This window comes from Liolophura sinensis, chromosome 5, assembly GCF_032854445.1.
Source record: "Liolophura sinensis isolate JHLJ2023 chromosome 5, CUHK_Ljap_v2, whole genome shotgun sequence".
NCBI lineage: Eukaryota > Metazoa > Mollusca > Polyplacophora > Chitonida > Chitonidae > Liolophura > Liolophura sinensis.
Genome location: NC_088299.1, coordinates 11,614,139 through 11,631,108, shown reverse-complemented (window position 1 = coordinate 11,631,108; position 16,970 = coordinate 11,614,139). Strand labels below are relative to the sequence as shown.

The 16,970-nt window shown below is 39.0% G+C and overlaps 1 protein-coding gene across 7 annotated transcripts in view; it reads left to right on the top strand.

The window, feature by feature from the left end:
- LOC135465600 (uncharacterized) overlaps nt 1-16,970 on the top strand; it is a 101,002-nt gene that overhangs the window by 16,217 nt on the left and 67,815 nt on the right. For 4 of the 7 annotated variants that reach the window (XM_064742867.1, XM_064742869.1, XM_064742866.1 and 1 more), the window contains exons 2-3: nt 13,528-13,572; nt 16,292-16,336. The exons of 2 other annotated variants lie outside the window; for them this stretch is intronic. In XM_064742867.1, the coding sequence (XP_064598937.1) occupies nt 13,528-13,572; nt 16,292-16,336 (90 nt within the window). The remainder of the gene's footprint in view (nt 1-13,527; nt 13,573-16,291; nt 16,337-16,970) is intronic. One more of the 7 variants, XM_064742868.1, reaches the window with a different exon arrangement.

Sequence of the window (16,970 nt, the reverse complement as noted above, 5' to 3'; positions counted from 1 at the left end):
GACCAGGGCTCGTGGAGGCTAAGTCAACCAGCAGAATCCTGGGTTGTTCAGGAATACAACATAATTAAAGGCATAAGACCAATATTTGTATTACGTTTCGACGTCTTACATCAGAGGTACTTTTATTTATTGCAAATGACTCGCACATGCAAATAACAAAGAATCAAGCCTTAGGAAAATGAACTTCATTTTCAGCTGTGATTTTCCATGTAAACATTTCATATTTAGTTCCTTTCAAACCTATAGGATCAAAGAGCCAAAACCTTAGATAAGCTATCTGAAGCCAGTCCTTGCCGATTGTGTAAAAACGTCAAAAGTTTCCCCATTGTGTTTATCTATGCAGACTGTCCATTTTCTCGACTGGTTTTGGTGTGTACAGTGCTGTCACTGACTCTGTAGAGTTTTTACCTTCTCGGTCATGTGTCATCAATGAAAAAAGGAATATTGTGCTATTTTTTTTTGTTTTTATTTTTTTTTGTTTTTTGTTTTTTCGTTTTTGTTGACTGAAAGGGTATTAGACACAGATGTGAAAACAAAGGTTTTTCGTTTGTAGCCTGAATGTCACGTGATTGAAAAAGTTACCTTTTGTGTCTGTTTGCGCAGCATGAATCTATCGTCTTCTAACTTTATACTTACATCGTACACTGTATGCACAGGTGCCGGCTAATTGTATACTTGTGCTCTGACTCCCGTGCAGTTTGTTGAAAAGTATATGTTGTTGCCATGGCAACCGTTGATTATTTCAGCTGAGTGCTGTTAACGTGCCATTACGAGAGTAATGGCTGACATTAGCGCTAAGGTGTCTTCTCAAAGCTGAGCTGCCTTCAATACAGAGGTAAGACACATTCGGAATCTTCCAACGGCGCTGACGTAATTAGATTATTTATGAGTGCGGAAAATGTTCGGCACTCTGCTGGAGATGTTAAGTAGGAAGATTGCCTCATTTGTCAGCCCCAGTCCCATACTTTCCTCAGCTATATGCCGAACATCCATGGCCCCTAAACTGCTGTTTCTGTTGTTGTTGCCCGTACAGACACGTGTGGACCAGCCGTTTGTCTTACAAATTGCAGTTACTCAAGATCTTCATGCTCAGTATTCTGGCAGATATAGCTACCATGTTGAGTAATAAGACGCCCTTTAGGGCGTCACTTCATAACTGTATACAATGGCTGATATATTTCACAACTGCGCAAATCATTCTCACTATTTCCATATACAACCATTCTCTGCATTTTTGTTTTGAAGCTTTATTCTCGCTGAAGATGTTCGGCTCGCGACGGTTGAGATCGCAAGCTCGAATCCAACTATTATTTTATTCGGCTAAAGTTTGATAGCGCAGGCGGGACAAAATAGTACTTTTGGTTGACCGTTTGTCAGCTATCACTCTGTCGTCGCTGATCTGGTTTTACTTTCGATGATGTAGTCTTTTATTTTCAGGGTATCCACAAATTCTATACCCAAAACCGGTATTGAACGCACATGGTGTCTTGTGTCCTGTGGTTGGTACCGCACTGATGCCGATTCAGATAAAGTAATAAAACTGGTACATTTTTTTCTCAAATGGACAAATACTATTCACGTCAGTGTATGCACGGCCTGAAAGCAAAACACATGTTCATATTTCGCCACGGCATGACTGAAATATTACCCATAATCATAATCATTCATTCATGATCATATTAAAGTTTTTCTACCTGCTCCTCTTGGATAGATTATCAAGACCTATATAGCGAAAGAAGGGGAGTGGAGGGCAATGTATTTATTTACTGTTTACTTGAATGATGTCTTACGCCGTACTCAAGAATATTTAACTTATACGACGGCGCCCAGCATTATGGTGGGAGGAAACCAAGCAGAGCCTGGCCATCCACAGGTTGCTGGCAGACCTTCCCACGTAGGTAGGGAAAAATAACTAGCAGCTCCCGAACTTAATTTATTTGCAAGCTTATTCGTCTGATGCCAGGTGTACTTTGTATTGTATTATCATTCGCAATTCGTAACATCCCTGGCGTGAGAAATTCCTTGTAGTCCTTACGTGTGAACTTTGTTGCTTGACGCCACTAGCATTAGGGGCCTCCGTGGCTCAGTCGGTTAGCGCGCTAGCGCAGAGTAATGACCCAGGAGCCTCTCACCAATTCGGTCGCTGTGAGTTCAAGTCCAGCTCATGCTGGCTTCCTCTCCGGCCGTAAGTGGGAAGGTCTAACAGCAACCTGCGGATGGTCGTGGGTTTCCCCCGGGCTGTACCCGGTTTCCACCCACCATAATGCTGGCCGCCGTCGTATAAGTGAAATATTCTTGAGTCCGGCGTAAAACACCAATCAAAAAAAAAAAAAAAATCACTAGGATTACATTCATTGTCATCCAGTGATTATCGTTAGTCTTGCAGGTCAAGGTTCCAGTTCAAAAAACCAAAAGTCATATTTCTCGTAACGTTTTGGAAAATGACGCGATTTGCGAAGAATATTAAAAAGAATGGATTTTAAAAAAGTTTTGTGAAAGTGCCCCTCCCCGTTTTTATCAAGGGCGTTGGAGATATTTTGAAACAGATTTCATTGACTTATTTATTTATTTATTTATTTATTTATTTATTTGATTGGTGTTTTACGCCGTACTCAAGAATATTTCACTTATACGACGGCGGCCAGCATTATGGTGGGTGGAAACCGGGCACAGCCCTCGGGAAACCCACGACCATCCGCAGGTTGCTGCCGGACCTTCCCACTTACGGCCGGAGAGGAAGCCAGCATGAGCTGGACTTGAACTCACAGCGACCGCATTGGTGAGAGGCTCCTGGGTCATTACGCTACGATTTCATTGATGTACAATAAATCAAGTTGTATTGTTAAATTCCCGACATATGTGCATGATGAAATATTTAAACCTGAAACTTGGGACAAAACGATACATATCGACTTTTCAGAAACTGGTTTATGTCTGTAAACGTAGGCCTACAAATCCAAACACACTGGAAGTGATTCTCCGGCATACTTTTATGATAGAGCAGTTTCTGCTAAGTTACTGGGTCAAATCACAGCCTCGCCACTTCGCCGGAAGTAAGATAAGATAAAGAAAGGCTATAGCAGGATATCACTTGGAATGTTCATCTCGACCTGCTACCATGGGAGCTATCAGCATCATGTCCAGTCACGTGGTACAGCCTACGATCATGTGCTGAGGTGCCTTGGTACTGGTTTATGGCGTCTGTGTTTATGTGAACTCCAGAGATTGAGGTGGGCCAGTTTCATCACTTCCAGCAACCGATTTCAACGGCATCAGTCTGTGCAAGGGTGTGCCAAGTATTTGCTCACACTGGTCATTTTGTACCTACGCAATGAATGCTAATTTATACTGAAAGCGAAGCTTTCATGCCCCGCTGGTGTACTTGCATGTACCACATTAATTAAACCATTTTTTTCGGTGCACTTCTAAGTTATGGAATGTAAAGGTGAACGATTCTGTAATATTCCCTGTATTTTACTTTGAAATGATCATTTCCCTTTATCAGAAGTTACAGTGACTTTTGATATATAATCGTTGTTTGAAATGACAAAATAATAAATTGTTAAACACGTCAATAGAACAACTTTATTTAAAATAAGGACCTTTGTCTTTCAATCGCTAGGAAAACACTAGATGTGGGTTTATCACGCGGTCTTGAATTTCTGGATGCTAACCCCACCCACCCAACCCCTCTAAAAGTTAGTCATTAACTTGCCAAAATTCAAAGGTTTAACACGTCATTCCAGTTTCTTCCGCCCATGCACAAAACTGCCCACCACGGTATAAGTAAAAAATTCTTAAGTTTGTCATAATTCAGCGAGTAAGCTACAAATAGATATAAAAATCAAAGAAACTTATCTTTGCAGCACAGCTCTGACCAAAGTGTTATTTCTGTCAAGATAAGTTACGTGATCAAAACGTTTTGTCAGACATTTTTTTTTTGTATCGTTGCCATGAAAGTTGCATGACGATCTGTAACATACATGGTGATTGATCCCCACTAATTTGCACCTTGGAAATGTCATCTGAGCTGCAAAGGCTAGTAATGTAAATACAGTGATGTACACCATATGACTTACTCTCTCTACGACAGACCCCTATAACCTTAAGGTTGGTAGACTGTAAGGCCACGGCCTCTGCCAGAGGAGAATAGATATGACTTTACAATATATATATATATGTACGGTTGGTGTGCACGGTGTGATACCCAGCTTTGGTGCACATGAATTTGCAAGCCAATTATCCCTCAACTAAAATTACAGATGACTCTTGACAATGCAAACCACATGTTGTGGAGTGCGTAACAGATCTGAGAAAGTTTCCGAGATTTAACAACCCGTGTTAAACGTGCGGCTCATAGGTCAGGCGAATGACAAACATGTGCCCAGTGTAAAACGTTTATAATGCGTAACACGTAGTGACAAATTAGCCGTTTCCAGTTTTATTGGCGTGTCAACTTTTTGTCAACCACAGCGACACGCGACCTAGGGGAGGAGCCGTCAGCCATTTACCGCTTGGGATTTGTCGGACTAGATCACGTGGTCTGGAAAGATCTTCAGCCCACTGTTTTGACAAGCGGGATTCTTAACCTTGCCATCTGTCCGCCTGGCGTCTTTAATATCACAGTTTATCTAAAGCCGATAAACACTGCTTACTAAAAACTACATGTCACCGCACAGTAAACCACTGCTGCCCTTAAACTAGCATCATTATCAAACAAATTGATCAGAATTAGAATTACAATACAATATCCAGTCATTAAACTTTTTGGTCCAAACTAATGCCCATTTCCACGACATAATCCCATTTCTTGAAAATAATACCAGAATTGGTTATTAAAGAATCAGTGATATATATTTTGTATAACATGCCGGTTAAACCTTATTTGACAGGCTCATAATTATCAGGTACCGCGGTACCGGTATACATACGCCACAGCTGTGTAAAGTTTTCATATCAACTCCATGTACACCAACTTTCCTTTTCTCTTGTTCTTCTTTCTAGGACAGAATCACTGTATATTTGTCTAATTTTTCTAGCAAGCTGGCTACACAGGTCTTTGTTTAGAAAGTTTACCTCGAAGACTTTATATACAAAGTTTCTCCTCCATGCAAACCGACTTCCCTTTTGTATTCTATTTCTCTCGGGAGCAGATTGATTGTATTAGTCCCATTTTTTTATTTCAAAAAGCTGGATACAAGTCTTTTTGTGCTTATCGTGGACTCTGTAAACATGATTTACTGTTTCTTTACTTTTCGTTCTTACTCATTTTTGGCAGCTTTAAGAGTTGGTCCGGGTCAACCTGCATGCGGAGGTGAATCTGTGTACATTGTAAATCTCACGCAGCAGTATACCCCAGCCAGAGACAATCTCTGCCATGTGTGGCTGCCATACTTGACAACTTGCACCATCTGGCCTGTTGCCTATAAGGTTTTGAGATGATAACATGGGTGGAAATGTCTGAGATAAGCTTGTGAGGCTGTTAGACCAAGTGCCCGTGACCTGGTCAGGGCTTGGGCTTGTCAAAACCGGAAGAGTCGAGAAATTCTGAGGAACGTTGTACAACAGCTGCACATCTCGATTTAGAGTTGAAATTTTCGAGGTCAAAACTCACCCGGGTGTTTCGGCTCTGGAGGTGCTTCAAGGGAAAGAGATGGGATAGGTGAAGACAAGAAAATCCGGAGGGGATGTAAGAAAGGAAATATAAGGACGGAAAAATTATGTACCAGTGTGATCCCAAGCTTTGGACAATATTTAACTCCTACGCCCAAAATGTAATGGTAAACAGAAATTCGCAATCATTTTTATCAACTTAAAATAAACCATGTGGCACGAGACGCGCGCAGTGTTTGTGCACATCTTATTTGTGGAATTCCAACCTCACCTTCTGGCTGTAGAGAGGTATACTCCATTTACAAAGTACTTGTAGATTTAGAGGGCGGCCAACCAATAGATTCGACTTCATTATACAACCAGATAGCAAGGCTTACACTAAAATGTAGTGTAGGCATTTGTACTACGCTTTCGTGGAGTAGGCTGATTCCAGCAAAGTCAGCAGACAAGACTTCTATATATATATATATATATATGGCATGAACATGCCTCTGTTCCGAATGCAAGTGTATGAAAACTTACAGACATTTTAGCTATACTCGCTGAACACAACCAAAATGTTTATAAACCATGCTGTCTTCTCAGTTTCCGTTGGAGATTTCTCAACTACTTTGAAAAAAAAAAACTTTTTCTTCAATTTCTCAAGAAACAAGGATAGCTCTTTGACTTTTATTTCAGGAAACAAAAACATGTGCACTCATTTTCAGTAATTTTCCAAATCAGTTTATCTCACTATATGAGTGCTGTGGTAGTGCTTAAATCTGAAGTAACTAAACTGAGAATTACTGGATAAAAGTTCCGTGTGGTTATTCTACTCGGGTGATTTGATTTCACTACTTGCTCCATATCAACTCTCATTACATAATAACTAATACACCGTACACACGTCATGGGGCTGGAGTGTTAAATTGCCCTAAAAGATTTAACACGTTCGTGTTACCACACATATACGTAAACGTTGATATATAAGTTAAACGTTGATTCTTATCAGTTAGGTCTTTTATTGCCATTAATCCGCCGAGCTGCATTGCAGGATTGGCCTCCCAGCTGCTCGCCATATGCTACTGGCTTGAGACATGAGTTTGTGCGGTTGTTTCATAAAACATAGATGAAGAAATGAATAGGAGTTTGGAACTACGAAATGAATTTCTTCTGCAAGCTGATAAGCCATGATGCCTTCAGATGCCTAAATTCAGATATATAAACGAATTAGGAAAAGGCTTGCAAAAGAGGAACATAGCTTAAAATGCGTGTAGAAGCTTCCAGGCTCAATTTGGATTTCAGAAGAAAAGCATACTAACCAAAAGAAATCGTAAACTTGAATGTCTGTTACAGGAAACACATGGATCCAATTCCAATTTGTAGGAGACAAAATTATTTCAAAGTTAGAACCATATTTGCTTGTTTATACAACTCGGACGAACACATATGTTCAAATCACCTCAGCTCTTTGTCTGTATGGAATTTAACTGTTGCAAAAGACATCTAACTCTACATGATATAATATTCGTATGTCTGTTCTTCGATTTTCTCGACAAAAGTTTATCCGATCGATTTGACATACGAATGTATTGCTGAATATAATAAAAGACACAGCATAGAGGGCAAAACCAGAACAGTGACAATACTGTGATAATTAGCAAATAGTCACACATATAACTGATGAAATATGCCATCGGGTAAATTTACCTCAGTTAGGGTTTTATTCCAACTGCTCGTGTAAATGCTTAAATAGTAGAGACTTAGAGGCCCCCAAGACCCAAGAAAGTAGGCCTACAGCGCCGGGTATTCGAGAAATTGCCTAATGCGTAGGCGTATGCAAATTAAGCATTCATGACGTCACATAGGGGCACTGTACTTGTATACTTCAGTGAGATATTTTACGAAAATGAAAGGTTTTTATCTCTTGTATCACTGGACATGCTTACCAGTAAAGAAAGTTGGGACAAGCAATCGCTCGTACCGGCGAACAGCCGTCCATCATCCGTCTATGTCAGCTTGGCATACGTCCTTGACCTTAATTACCCCGTTGTTTTTGTTCATGACCGCTGTGTTCTGCAAGTGTTCATTAGACTACACAAACAAACAGTTACAGAGGCCAGATGTGAACAGTCGCGTGCTGCTCGCTGTATTAGACACAGTGCGCTGTCAACACTTACTAGCACTATGCTGAGTAAGCTTGCATTTAGTAGGACTGATGCTTACCTTTAAAACATCCGTTTTGCCCTTTTGTGTATTTCTTGTCTTGTATTCAACTGGAATAACATGTGATAACGTCATGGTAACCCAATTCCTTCATTTGCAGACGCTTATTTTATCGTTTGTGATAAAATTACATTAAACGTTTAACGCAGAACTTGACATCTCCTTGTGATTTTCTTGTGAAAATCGCCTAGGGGTGCAAGGGCTTAAAAGAATCTATTTGTTCAAAGGATTTTTGGTCTAACACACACAAAGCAAAAATACCTGAAGTTAATGCTTTAGCCTCATATTCATGATGAAAATATATGATTTTTTTATTTAAAGTTGACTACTTCAGCGAGAATGTTTAGAAAGTCCAATAAAATAGGCGCCAATACATCTGTTTCATTTATCTGTTTTATTGATTGGATTAGGTTTGTTCAAAGGATCCTACACATAATGTGGATTAATGTTAAATTGCTTCACTGTGGCTTTGACTAGTGAGACTTCGGCCGTAAAACATTCGTGTGAGCTTATTTGTGCCAAATCTGCTCAGGCAGCTGAGCAGTCATATCATACATTGAGAAATATCTTTCTTTGATGCGAATGCACGCTTATGCCAAATTAAGCGAGTCTTATAAGTCTTTAAGTTTGCGAAAAAAGAAGATGCATGGCTTAAACAATCACATTAAAAGTGTCTTTTCGTTGTATAAACGTTTGATTAAATATTCCCCGCTCCTACTTTGAATTAAAAAATATTCATCGCTGTACTCAAATTGACGGAATTTTCGTAAAGCCATGATTGGAATGCATGGTTTGGTTCATTTTTTATTAATCACTTTTGGTGCTTTACAGAAATCTGACCAGTGATGTCAAAGGCTCGAATCCAGCTCTCGTTGTTTCAGATGTGGCTTTAAGCTAGGTGGTTTGCGTGATTCGTAATCAGGCGTGATATTGTTTTTTCAGAGCTCTGCTCGGTTTCTTCCGCCCATAACTCATGAGCATATGACTTTAAATATCAATCAAATAAATAATTGGTCGCATGGGATGAAAATAAAAAAGTTATAAACTTTAATCCGAAGGTGGACCATACAGTCTTCTGGTAGTGTCGAAGTCGGGTGGAGAGGGAGATAGCTGTAGTACAAGTCAAGATCTTTATTAACTAACGGTCCTGTAATGCAATAGACAAGGAAATAAAACTTTTCTCCAATAAACCAGCCGAATGAAATTGAGGCTTTATTTTGTTTAAACTGTCAGTCAGGATTTCTATCCAAACTTTAACGAATATAAATTTGTAGGATCATCATCAAACGTGTGGGAAAAGTCGTTCAGAGTGCTCTCCCTTTAGCCGTCGAGTAACTTGTTCAGCCCGTAAATGTCTTTCAACAGCTGCTTTGAAACGGGCCACGTTGTATGCTGTAGATAGGCGTTACTAATGGAAACGGGTCAAGGCTGTCTAAGAAATATACACGGAGATAGGGTAAAAATAGTTCGTACATGTCAGAACATATGCTTCGGAGACAGGAGCTTTTCATATGCATGAAACTTAATACCGTGTTCAGTGGGTCGAAGGCTCCGACCTCGATATTTTGTGCTTCTCTTCAGGGAAACACTAAACCTTGATTTATACCGGTTAGCCACTGGACAAAGAACAGAACAAAAATCACCATTAGGAAACAAAATCACTGCCGAGTAACTGTTAGGTTAGTTCCCTTTGATACCAGCTTACAACATGACATTTAGTGTTATTCTATGCTAAATGTGATGACAACACGGCATATCGAGTCATTATAGTAGACTAGTGACGTCTAATAAATTGCAGTTCACATCACTGCATTTCTTGTTACCTAATTCTGCTTAAGTTATTGTGCTTGGCTGGTGGAAGAGTGTGGAAGTGCGGTGTGTGGGGGTGGGGGGAGGTAATTTGCTACTGTTTTGGCTACTGCTTTTACATGGACAGTTAGAATAAAACCATAAATGAGGTAAACTGACCAGAGATCGGATTTCTCGGATGAGAACGGATGAAATATTAAAACTTACACCAATGCACAAGCAAATGTTCGTTGATTTTTATTCAAAATATATTTACTGACCACATTTCTTTTAGGCGTTTTGGAGACAACTGAGAACTTGTAATCTGTTATTTCTGTTAATAAAATGACAATTTGGCACATCCTGTTGCAGGGAAGTTGTACTAGAAGGGTCGGTATAAGCTTTATGCACATAACCATTGTTCTCTTCATGGTAATATATGTAATACGCGAACTAATTGGGTACCATGGTTCAGCAAAACTTTGTGTCAAAAACTCGATGGAAAAAAGGATTTGGCGTTCTGGTTGATGTTACCGAACCCCAATAATATTTTTAATCGTTTGGTTTTTGTTTAACGTCAAACTTTAGAATTTTCCATTTATAAGAATATTATGGATAAAGTATCCATTGGTGTTTGGCTGTTTGCTGGCGAACTTTTCCAAGTGTGCCACACTTGTAGTCAACCAGTGGCTTTTCAACGAACGTTAGTCTGCGCAATTGTCTACAAGCAAGGTCCAGTGAACATCCAGAGCGTGGGAAACCGATAAACTCCCTGTCTGACGCCGGAAATGCCAGGATTTTGTCACAGTTATAGGGAACATGACCAAGAATATTCTGTATAAAATAAATGTAGTAGACTCCAGAGCTTTGTCTGCAAAGCAGGACCAGCGACAAATGTTTGATAGTTGACAAATGACCAAAGGTCATCGATGAATTCCCACCTCGGTTTAGTCTATTCAGGTTTTTTATTCTAAGTGTTCATGTAAATAACCTATAATCTATACAACTGTGTCTCCATGTACACTAGATCTTGAGCACCTATATATAACAGTAGAATTTACTATAGGGTGACACTGATCCATTGCCGCGCCTAGTTTGGACGAAACTTATCTTTAACTCTGATGCTAATACATTAGCCGGGTAACGGGTAAAGTGATAACGGGTTCATTTCTTGTCCCGTACATCACCAGTTATATTTTTACTTCCTTACGTGCTGTGTTTTCTTTTCTTTTACTAAATGCTCTACAAAGCGTTTATTTTGAAGAAAACTGGTCGGGAAATGTAATTTATGGATGTATTTCCACACAGAGGATGCACCCATGTGCCTACAGGTGTCAGTTATAATTGCTGTTTGTAGATATGTGTAGAAGCTCAAACCTCAGGATCTTGCAGAAAGACAAATATTTTTCTTGACAGCTTAAACGAAGATGGATTTCTCCACCAACAGATGTGGAACTAAAAAATACCAAACAAAAATGGAACAGACGGTCGATTCTAAAGACGTGAAAATAGATGGTTTAAAATCGCAGGTTTTTGTGTTGAAAGTAGACAAATTTTCCTCACGATTGACTGATTGACAATTGGAGTTTTCTGTCACCACTTGAAGAAGAATTCTTCTGGAGGACTAACGAACTTAGGGTAACGATTATGCCGATCACAGAGAGCAAAAGCGTTACCAATGGTAACAAGTTTATATTCCACCCTATAATAACCACTGGGTTTAACTTTGGTTTAACTGGGCGTTTTGGTTAAACTTAAATAAAATGTTGTTTGGTGGCCTACATGAAAACGAAAAGTTTGTAGCACTTAACTCTCATTTGATTCGATCTGCAAGGATTCCCGACAATGTCATGTTAAGCGATGACCATATGTAGATAAACAATTATGTGTAGCGTCCCCGAAGTCTCAACACTCTCGTCACTTTCTAATGCCTTTTGTATTATTCAGACCATCAGTAAAAAAAAATCGAACAAAACTGCGCATTGCTCAAGCGCAGGTGCATGAGTGATCTGTCCTACTGCGTATAAATACATATACCTTAAGCCTATTGTGTGATTCCAGTATGACTAAACGGACTATATCTGTCTAAACAACAGTTCCCCGCTGGCAATGACATTCAGATCTTGGATGCTGTGTTTTTACGTAAACACTATAGAGGCACTTGTCTTTCTGTTCCACGCCGCCCCATCCCTACCACCACCCCTTCACCCCACACATGCTCTCTTCTTCATTTATCTCTCCTGTACGTTTCTTTAAGCCATCTTTGTTTTCTTTGTGTTTTCGCTCGCGCGGTGACTTCATTGCCGATTTATTTTATTCGTTCTTTCTACTGCGCTGGTCTTTTGCGTCCCTAGCAGCTGGTCGGTTCGAAGGAGAACCCATCTCCATAGCGTCTAAGTAATGTTGATTACGTAACACATTTGTATAACAATGGTCTAAGCCTGGCGGAATGTGCACGTCTCCATGAGGAAGTGTGCACCGTTAAAATTTATTTTACTTCTGCATTTAAAAGTTTTCAGAAGTGATTGATTTCCTGATTTCCTGCTTGGGCTCAGCCATACACTACTTTGCTTGATTCCATTACAATATATATATATATATATATATATATATATATATATATATATATATATATATATATATATATATATATATATATATATTTACTGTATATAATATATAAACTATATATTTCAGAACTGTTTCACACAGAATAAGAGAATATATTTCTACCAGTGAATGCGACTGTAGACACACAAGCTACCTGTAAAACTTTTCACTCCCGGGTAGGAAAGATAAACATATTTGTTTACTGCAGAAACTGGAGCTTATTGGGGGAAGTCAGCCAAGTTTATTTTTAACCACACAGACTTCAACAGCCGGCATTTCCTTAGATTTGAGGGGACTGTTGGTATTTGCTCGAGGTCTGAGAGATCTCTTCTCCTCTCATCAAGTCGATGACTTATCTGCTGTAACTAACTTCTCTATTCCCGGGCGTTATGTGATTTATCCACCGATGCTAATGAGATGATGATAGCATTGCGATTAAATCACGTATCTAATATTGTAATACGTTATCACGGCACCTATATTGTTTGTTTTTTTAAGAAAATAGATTCATATTCTTAATGATTTGCAGATTATTTCATGGAAAGATTTGTCTTAAAAAGCCGTATATTTGTATCTCAAAATATATAAATCATTGATTGGTACAACTGGTTTGTTTACTCTTTTGTATTGAAGCACTTATGTTCACAATTTGCAATGTCCAAGATGTACAAAACGTGAATATGGAAATCTCCAGGTTTTAAATTTATCAGGTAAACCTTAGATTCGTTTGTATTAATCTGTTGTTTTTTCAACTGATGTTGATTGATTAAATGCTAGATTTTAATTAAATCGCGGAAACATTAATGCTTCATTTATTACAACACAATAACATGCATTAAGGTGAATTCAAACCCCTGTTCATCATCATCCAAACCTTATACATTTGCACACTTTACACTCTATCATAAAATTTCATATTTATTTTTTATTTATTTTTTATTTACACGCTATGTATTCTGTATTCTTTCGTTTTATGTCACTTATGCAGTATTTAGTTATAGCTTAATCTTTTTAGAGTATTATATACTTTCGGCTGTGATGTTTTTCAGTTTGTTTTCGTGTTTATTGTCTTATTGATTTAATTGCTTATTTATTTTTCCTTAGATCCAGTTTCCTAATTTGTCCTCTTTCACTGACTGATTTCTTTATCTGTGTTTTTGTTTTCGGTACCTTGTCATGACCTATTTTGTTTTAGTTTTAGAAGTTTAAATCTCTGTATAGTTTATGTTTTCTTTGATGTATGTTTGCAAATATTTTTTTTCTTTATTTTGCTTTTGATACTTTTTTTATACACCTTCCCAAATCTTTCAGTCCCAAAACAGAGGAAATAAGGAGAGCAAACGATCGTTCGGGCCTGTAAGTATGTACTGGCCGACAAACTCCATACATACATAGGCCTACACATATATATGCACATAGCATTGCTTTCCCTGAGTGTGATTCATTGTTAACAAACACATGTAAAACAGCCTCTATCTTCACTTATATTCTACTTTGGTATACCACAATTTATAATTTTTGTTGCAAATTTTGAGCGTTGCCGCAAAGTAGCCATTTTGAACGCGGTCACAACATGAAACAATCAGCACGACGTGAGATGAGCACGATGAGCGATGGCCATGTTGAGCGGTGATGATGGTGAGCAATAACAATGTTAAGTGATGACAATGTTGAGTGGTGACAATAATGAGCTTTGATCGTATTGAGCGGTGACAATGCTGAGCGGTGATAATGCAGGAGTTGACGATCCTGTACGATAACTATGTCGACTGAAACCCATTCTGATTAGTGAATGGCTTGGATGGCATTCATGTCAGACGCACTTGTCAGTCACACGTGATCTGTTTTTTTCCATCGTGAGCAATATTTAAAGATGACCAAGTTGCGTAGTAACCATTGTTAGCAATGAAAATGTTGGGTTGTGACCATTTTGAGCCATGCTCATGTTGAGAAGCCACCACTTTGAGCTGTGATAATGTTCTGGGATGACCACATTATACAAAAACCCATTGCCAAGTTTTCATCTCGGTGACATTCATTCCAGTTGGGACCGTTTTAAGCCATAACAACGCGACATTTTTTGAACGGGCATGATCACACAGACTCCATTTTGCTTTTGTATTGCATTTAAGATGGTCTGTTTTGCTTTGATGATAACAATAATGAGTGGAAGGCTGACATGCATGGTGAGCCGTGGTATTTTCGTGTCCATACGAGAGATATTATCAGCTACCAGTGTTACGTAATGACCTTGCGAACAGCAAAGACTAAAGGGGTAAGATCACATCTAGTCAATCTACACCTCAGTCAGTCTACTTTGATGATAACAGGCTGTTTTACACACATCATCGAACTTCCAACCCCTTTAAACAAAGTCAGACTGATGCCTCGTATTACTTCATGATCATTTCATTGTAATCACAAAAAGATAATTTACAGAATTTCGGCTCGACATCCAAATTTTTACACGTTCGTGAACATAAAATGCTTTCAGTAAAATCATGCTTTGAACTACATATGCTCACGACCTGAGAGTGTCGAAGTGCGTTGTTACCGACAGTGTGAATCAATTCTACATCCCCATTGTGGCGTTGGTGTGTTTGGTTTTGTGGTTTTGCCTATCTATATCTATTCGCATATACATCAGTTATAACATTTAATATGCAATAATCTTACTTTACTTTTCAGTGTCTAATTTGCTTTCATATCTCATGTAACGGTGCCACAAACTCCACTGATAAATTTTACCAGGACTTGTAGGTCAACGGTGTGGGTCAACGACCGAGCAATTTTAAAATCCTTTAATTGTTTTACTACTGAAATGGATGGCCCTCAATCATATGCCCTCTGACAAAAAAAATATAGGTACATATTTTTATTTCATTTTTTAAGTACCCGGAATAAACTTCCGCCCTTCGGCGGTTAACAGAAAAACCTCCTGGCTAATGCTGCAATTGAACGTAAAAGAACTGGATTCGAACCTGGGGCCTTATTGTTCAAGGTATGATAAAATGCGGACAAAATAATTCAGGTCTTGATGGAAGAAGCAGCAAGAGACCACAACACATGACAATGTTAGCTTAGCACAGAGTGGATGTTGTCATTGCTGGACTCCAGTCGGAGAGCAGATACCACATCCGATGTCAAAATGCTTACAGTTTATAAGGGTGATTTCGGTGTTTCAGGTAAAAATAATCATTAGCGCCTTCCCAATGAAGCTATATTAACTCTATCCTCGCAAAGATTTCACAATTTATGTTAATGGACTTTTTGGCCAGTGCCTGATATAGTTTTGGGATAATGGTGCGAGTTTTCGGTGTTAGGCGCTGAAGGGATGAGTATAGATAACCGATAGTACATTTGGCATGGCTTCTTACCCTGATGGTGTTGTCCTGATCACACTCAATCCTTAAACCATGTAATTCCCACAGACTACAGTCCTCTCCCTCCAAGACAGAGTATATGCCCTCTCAAACTGACAATGTCATCCTTTCCTCTCAACACACTAACAGACGAAACATATCACTATACGTTTTCATTTGTTTTGAAAAGTTTGTCTTCATTTTCACCGGAAGTCTATTTGCACGACCCCTTACATCATTGACTACTCTGCATTTTCCACATGTATTTGCCGTTGTTAACAATGTAATGCACATGTTAAATGACTATTTGCCGCGAAGAACTTATTACAGGTTTAAATATTTCCATCTATCAATCGTTGTACCTTTCTAGAACGACATCCTTATTTCTGCATACCAAAAACTTACAATGACTGATTAATGCATTAAAGCTTTTGGAGCTATATTCGGGTGCATAGTCATTTACTTTCTGATAACGTATTTTGAAAACAACCAAGCATTAATTGTTCATAGTTGGAATACATTCGGAATAATGAAAATCTGTTTCATTTACGTTCATATGTAATTGTATTTATTTTCTTGTCAAACTGTTCAACGCACGCGCTTTAATGCACCATCAAAGGGTCTCTGAGGACAGAACATCTTGTGTTTGTATTACGGTTTCAGTACTGGGATATCTATATCATAAATTGCTGATCTTTTCACCGTTCTTTCAGTCAAAACGCAGCTCGCTGAAGGAGAGCAAACGCTTGTACTCTTCCGTAAGTATGAAATGCCAGCTTGAAAATGAATGTCTTCTATCCAGACAGCAACAAATCTACCGCATTTCCCATCTGAACTGTTGCGGTGTTTTTTCGTCCCATCCCGGTTTGACCTGCGCACGCGCACACCATTCTCATATCACAGCGCGCCTGTTACGATACTCTCCATGTACCTTTGCCGGCATGCTTACTCATACACTGGTGACTTTGAAGTCACGTAAAATGTTGACACCCTCCCCAGTGAAATTGCTTTTCCTCCTGAGCTGCAGTGCTCATCTTGACAGGTATACTGAATTTGGTCCATGAGTGATTTTTTGATTTCTGTGTGGTCCACTGGTGCATATGCATCTCGTGTGTAAGAAAGCTTACTTCCAGGGGGGGGGGGGGGGGGGGGGGGGGGGGAGGGGATATGTTTTTGCTACTTATAAATCAAAACCAAAGTGAGTTTTCTTTCCAGTCCTTTACGCTTTTGTCATTTTGCTTTTTCCAAGACGATTTGTAACACAGAACCATAGCCGATGGACAGTTTATTTGAGTAGAACAAATTTTAACGTGGAAAATAAGAATATAGTTTTACATGTGCTTTCGCGCATCGCATTGCACTTTACAATTATTGTTTCACAGTGAGTGTCTG